At 54.9% G+C, this 6,694-nt stretch overlaps 1 protein-coding gene across 1 annotated transcript; it reads left to right on the forward strand.

Moving 5' to 3' along the window:
* Positions 1-2,350: 2,350 nt before the first annotated feature.
* LOC115307284 (alpha-globin transcription factor CP2-like) lies at positions 2,351-6,109 on the forward strand (the record flags this gene model as incomplete). Its single annotated transcript, XM_029958653.1, has 3 exons — positions 2,351-2,441; positions 3,898-4,001; positions 5,967-6,109. Coding segments are annotated over 3 exons (338 nt in total), but the record flags the coding sequence as incomplete, so codon positions are not given.
* Positions 6,110-6,694: the final 585 nt, after the last annotated feature.

Here is a 6,694-nt window from a genome sequence, read left to right on the forward strand (position 1 = left end):
CTGGGCAGGGCACGGCCCTCACCTGGCACGGGCACACCTGGGCAGGGCACGGCCCACACCTGGCACGGGCACACCTGGGCAGGGCACAGCCCTCACCTGGCACCCGCACACCTGGACTGGGCACGGCCCTCACCTGGGCCACGTGTCTCATCTGGGCCAGGTGTCACCCCTCACCTGTGCCAGGTCACCAGTTTACCTGTGCCCGGTGATTTTGGGGAAAAAAAGGTGAAAAATGGGGATTTTAGGGAATAAAAAGTGAAAATGGGGATTTTGGGGAAAAAAGGTGGAAAATGGAGATTTTGGGGAAAAGCAGCTGGAAAAAGGGCAAATGGGGGGAAAAACCAGGTGAAAAATGGGGATTTTGGGGAAAACGAAGCTGAAAAAATGCTGATTTGGGGAAAACAAAGCCAGAAATGGCAATTTTGGGGAAAGGCGAGTTGAAAAATGGGGATTTTTGGGAAAATAAAGCTGAAAAATGCGGATTTTGGGGAAAATGGAGCTGAAAAAACACTGATTCGGGGGAAAACAAAGGCAAAAAATGCAGATTTTGGGGAAAGGCAAGTGAAAAATGCCTTCTTTGGGGCTGGAAAATGCAGATTTTGGGGCGGAAAATGCAGAATTTTGGGCTGAAAAATGCGGATTTTGGGGGTGAAAAATGTGAGGGTTTGGGGCTGAAAAATGTAGATTTTGGGGCAGAAAATGCGAATTTTTGCGGCTGAAAAATGTGGGGTTTGGCTGAAAAATGTGGATTTTGGGGCTGAAAAATACAGGGTTTGGGGTGTAAAATGTGGATTTTGGGGCTAAACCCCACCAAATTTGGAGCTGGAAAATGTGAGGTTTTGGTCTGAAAAATGCAGGTTTGGTCTGAAAAGCGCCAGTTTTGGGGCTGAAAATGCAGATTTTGGGGTGGAAAAATGCAGATTTTTGGGGCTGAAAAATGCCTGTTTTTGGGGCAGTAAAATGCACGTTTGAAGGCTGAAAAATGTGGATTTGGGCTAAAAAATGTGGATTTGGGGGCTGAAAAATGCAGATTTTAGGGCTGAAAAATGCGGATTTGGGGCTAAAAAATGCAGATTTTGGGTCTGAAAAACGCAAATTTTGGGGCTGAAAAATGCGGGTTTTGGGGCTGAAAAAATGTGGCTTTTCAGGTGAAAAAATTCCAGTTTTGGGGTTGGAAAATGTGAGATTTTTGGGCTGAAAAATGGCAGTTTTGGGGCAGGGCATTGTGTGTTTGGGGGCTGAAAAATGCAGATTTTGGGGCTTAAGAATGTGGATTTTGGGCAGAAAATGCAGATTTTGGGGCTGAAAAATGCTATTTTGGGGGCAGGAAAATGCACATTTGGGGGCTGAAAAATGCAGGTTTTGGGGCTGAAAAATGTGGGGTTTGGGGCTGGAAAATGCAGATTTTGCCTGAAAAACACTAATTTTGGTGTTGAAAAATGCAGGTTTTGGGGCAGAAAAACACCATTTTTGGGGCTGAAAAAATACGAGTTTTGGGGCTGAAAAATGCAGATTTGGGGGCTGAAAAATGTCATTTTGGGGGCAGAAAATGCACGTTTGGGGGCTGAAAAATGCAGATTTTGGGGCTGAAAATTGCAGGGTTTGGCTGAAAAACGCCAATTTTGGGACTGGAAAATGCAGATTTTTGGGGCTGAAGAATGAGGATTTGGGGGCTGAAAAGTGCAGATTTTTGGGGGCTGAAAACAGCGAGTTTTTTGGATCAGTTTGGGGTGATTTTGGGCTGATTTTGGGGTGATTTGGGGTTGATTTTGGGGTGATTTTGGGGTGATTTTTGGGCTAATTTGGGGTGATTTGGGGTGATTTGGGAGTTTTTTAGGTGATTTTGGGGTGATTTTGAGGTGATTTGGGGTGATTTTAAGGTGATTTTGGGGTGATTTGGGGTGACTTTGGGCTGATTTTAGGATGATTTTGGGGGTGATTCTGGGTTTTTTCCAGGTGATTTTGGGGTGATTTTGGGCTGATTTGGGGTGATTTGGGCTGATTTGGGGCTGATTTTGAGGTGATTTGGGGCTGATTTTGGGGTTGATTTTGGGATGATTTTTGGGTGCTTTTGAGGTGCTTTTGGGGTAATTTTGAGGTGATTTTTGGGGTGACTTTGGGCTGATTTAGGATGATTTTGGGGGTGATTCTGGGTTTTTTTCCAGGTGATTTGGGGTGATTTGGGGCTGATTTGGGGCTGATTTTGGGCTGATTTGGGGTGATTTGGGGTGATTTTGGGTGATTTTGGGGCTGATTTGGGGCTGATTTTGGGCTGGTTTGGGGTGATTCGGGGTGATTTTGGGTGATTTTGGGTGATTTTGGGTGATTTGGGGTGCTCTGGGCCGTGCAGGGGCCGACCTGCTGAAGCTGAGCAGGGACGACGTGATCCAGATCTGCGGCCCCGCCGACGGGATCCGGCTCTTCAACGCCCTCAAGGGCAGGTACGGGGGAATCCGGGAATTCGGGATGGAATCCGGGAGTTTGGGGTCAAATTTGGGAATCTGGGATGGAATCCGGGAATTTGGGGTCAGATCTGGGAATTCGGGATCGAATCCGGGAATTTGGGATTGAATCCTGGAGTTGGGGGTCAAGTCTGGAAATTCGGGATGGAATCTGGGAGTTTGGGGTCAAATTTGGGAATTTGGGATCGAATCTGGGAATTTGGGATCAAATTTGGGAATTTGGGATTGAATCTGGGAATTTGGGATCGAATCTGGGAATTTGGGATCAAATTTGGGAATTTGGGATCAAATCCGGGAATTCAGGATCAAATCCGGGAATTCCCGGATGAAAAAGATGGTTTTTGGGGGCTAACCCAGGTGGAAAATGCCCTTTTTTTGGGATAACCGGAGTGGACCGGTCCGGGTGGGAATGTCTGGGAGCAGCTTCCCGGGGACCTGGTGAGGGACAGGTGAGAGCATTCCAGGAGCGTTCCAGGTGGGAATTCCCACCCCCCGGCTCAGGTGTCACCTGTCCCCAGGGGGACACGGGCGGGGCCGAAGCTGCTTTTCCTCAGGGATGGGATTGGCCGGAGCACACCTGGGAGGGGCCAAGGGGGCGTGGCAGTGACTACACCTGTCCCTCTCCCCTGTCCCTCACCTGTCTCTCCCCTGTCCCCCCTCTCCTGTCCCTCTCACCTGTCCCTCATCTGTCTCTCTCCCTGTCCCCTTCCCGTACCCCCCCCTTACCCTGTCCTGTCTCTCCCCCATCTTCCTCCCCGTCCCCTGTCACCCCCTCACCTTGTCCCCTCTCCCCTGTCCCCCTTACCTTGTCCCCCTCCCCTGTCCCCGTCTCCCCTGTCCCGCCTCGTCCCCGTCCCTGCCCTGTAATTTCCACCATCCCTCCCTGGTCCCCTTCCCCTGTCCCCCCTTACACCTGTCCCCTCTCCCCTGTCCCCCTGTCCCCCCCTTCTACCTGTCCCCTCACCTGGTCCCCTTGCCTCTCGTCCCCCTGTCCCTCTCTCCCCTTCCCCTGTGCCCCCTCACCTGTCCCGTCCCACCCCTCAACTGTCCCCTCTCCCCTGTCCCACTGTCCCCCCTTACCTGTCCCCTCCCCCTGTCCCCTCCCCCTGTCCTCCTCTCCCCTTCCCCTCTCCCGTCCCTCCTGTCTTTCCCCATTCCCTCACATGTCCCCTCTCCCCTGTCCCCCTTACCTGTCCCCCTCCCCCTACCCTGATCCCCTGTCCCCCCTTCCCCTTTCCTCCTCACCCCTGTCCCTGGTCCCCTCTCCCCTGTGCGCTCTGTCTCCCTCTCCCCTGTCCCCTCACCTGTCCCCTTGCCCCTTCTCCCCTGTCCCTGTGCCTCCCTCACGCTGATCCCCTGTCCCCCCTCAACCTGTCCCTCTTCCTCCCCTGTCCCTGTCCCTTCCCACTTGTGTCCCTCACCTGTGGGGGACCAGGCAGGTGCGGCCCCGCCTGACTCTCTACGTGTGCCAGGAGTCGGGGCAGGGGAGGGACCCCCGGACAGAGCCCGAGGAGGGGGACGGAGCCGGAACCTTCTTCGGTGAGGGGGGACACCTGGGCACACCTGGGCCACACCTGGGCACACCTGGGCCACACCTGGGACACCTGGGGACAGCTCGGGACACACCTGGGACATACCTGGGACACCTGGGGACACACCTGGGGATACCTGGGAACACCTGGGGACAGCTGGGACATACCTGGGGGACACCTGGGGACACCTGGGGACACCTAGGGACACCTGGGGACACACCTGGGATACACCTGGGGACAGCTGGGACACACCTGGGAACACACCTGGGACACACCTGGGGACACCTGGGGACATACCTGGGATACACCTGGGATACACCTGGGATACACCTGGGAATGAGACACACCTGGGATACACCTGGGATACACCTGGGGACACACCTGGGAATGGGGGAGCACAGCTGGGAACACACCTGGGAATGTTGAGCACACCTGGGGGGGTGGGAATGTGGGACCACACCTGGTGGAGCCAAAATCCTCCCTGGTTTCTCCCCTAAATCCCCCCAAAACCCCGCCCAGAACTGCCCCAAATCACCCCCAAATCACCCCAAAAACCACCCCAGAACCTCAGGTGGGATGCTCACCCTCACCTGCAGTGCAGCACACCTGCCTGGCACACCTGGCCCAGGTGTGTCTCTCACCTGCACTGTCCCTGGCTCAGGTGTGTCTGTGTCACCTCCAGTGTCCCTGGCTCAGGTGTACCTGGCTCAGGTGTGTCTCTCACCTGCAGTGTACCACGCTGTGTACCTGGAGGAGCTCAGGTGTTCTCACCTGTCTCAGGTGTACCTGTCTCAGGTGTACCTGTCTCTCCCCAGTGTACCACGCTGTGTACCTGGAGGAGTTCAGGTGGCACACCTGTCTCAGGTGTACCTGTCTCAGGTGTACCTGTCTGTCCCCATTGTACCACGCCGTGTACCTGGAGGAGCTCAAGTGACACACCTGTCTCAGGTGTACCTGGCTCATCTGCAGTGTACCATGCGGTGTACCTGTCTCAGGTGTTCTCACCTGCCTCCCCTGTCTCACCTGCAGTGTACCACGCCGTGTACCTGGAGGAGCTCAGGTGTTCTCACCTGTCTCAGGTGTACCTGTCTCAGGTGTACCTGTCTGTCCCCATTGTACCACGCCGTGTACCTGGAGGAGCTCAGGTGTTCTCACCTGTCTCAGGTGTACCTGTCTGTCCCCATTGTACCACGCCGTGTACCTGGAGGAGCTCAGGTGTTCTCACCTGTCTCAGGTGTACCTGTCTGTCCCCATTGTACCACGCCGTGTACCTGGAGGAGCTCAGGTGTTCTCACCTATGTGTTTCCCCTCAGTGTACCCTGCCATGTACCTGGAGGAGCTCAGGTGGCACACCTGGTTCAGGTGTTCCTATCTCAGGTGTCCCTGTCTCCCCGCAGTGTACCACGCAGCGTACCTGGAGGAGCTCAGGTGTTCCAACCTGTCTCAGCTGCTCCTGTCTCACCTGTCTCAGGTGTATGTCCCTGTCTCAGGTGTTCTCACCTGTCTCACCTGTCTCTCCTCAGTGTACCACACTGTGTACCTGGAGGAGCTCAGCTGCTCCTGTCTCACCTGTCTCAGGTGTATGTACCTGTCTCAGGTGTACGTACCTGTCTCAGGTGTTCTCACCTGTCTCCCCTCAGTGTACCACGCGCTGTACCTGGAGGAGCTCAGGTGTATGTACCTGTCTCAGGTGTACGTACCTGTCTCAGGTGTTTTCACCTGTCTCACCTGTCTGCCCTCAGTGTACCACACGCTGTACCTGGAGGAGCTCAGGTGTTCCTGTCTCAGGTGTTCTCACCTGTCTCAGGTGTTCCTGTCTCACCTGTCTCAGGTGTATGTACCTGTCTCAGGTGTTCTCACCTGTCTCACCTGTCTGCAGTGTACCACGCACTGTACCTGGAGGAGCTCAGGTGTATGTACCTGTCTCAGGTGTATGTACCTGTCTCAGGTGTTCTCACCTGTCTGCCCTCAGTGTACCACGCGCTGTACCTGGAGGAGCTGACGGCGGCCGAGCTCTCGGAGAAGTTGGCTCACCTGTTCCGTGTCTCCGCCCACCAGATCCAGCAGATCCACAAACAGGGACCCACCGGGATCCACGTCCTGGTCAGCGACGAGGTAACACCTGGGACACCTGGGATACACCTGGGACACACCTGGGATACACCTGGGACACACCTGGGACACACCTGGGATACACCTGGGATACACCTGGGACACACCTGGGCACACCTGGGACACCTGGGACACACCTGGGATATACCTGGGATACACCTGAGGTACACTTGGGATACACCTGGGACACACCTGGGATACACCTGGGACACACCTGGGATACACCTGAGGTACACTTGGGATACACCTGGGACACACCTGGGATACACCTGGGATACACCTGAGGTACACTTGGACACACCTGGGACACCTGGGATACACCTGGGACACCTGGGATACACCTGGGACACACCTGGGACACCTGGGACACCTGGGAGACACCTGGGACACACCTGGGATACACCTGGGACACCTGGGATACACCTGGGACACCTGGGACACCTGGGACACACCTGGGATACACCTGGGACACCTGGGATACACCTGGGACACACCTGGGACACCTGGGACACACCTGGGATATACCTGGGATACACCTGAGGTACACTTGGGATACACCTGGGACACACCTGGGACACCTGGGATACA

This window comes from Manacus vitellinus, unplaced genomic scaffold (assembly GCF_001715985.3).
Source record: "Manacus vitellinus isolate BGI_N305 unplaced genomic scaffold, ASM171598v3 ctg7180002434020_pilon, whole genome shotgun sequence".
Classification (NCBI taxonomy): Eukaryota; Metazoa; Chordata; class Aves; order Passeriformes; family Pipridae; genus Manacus; species Manacus vitellinus.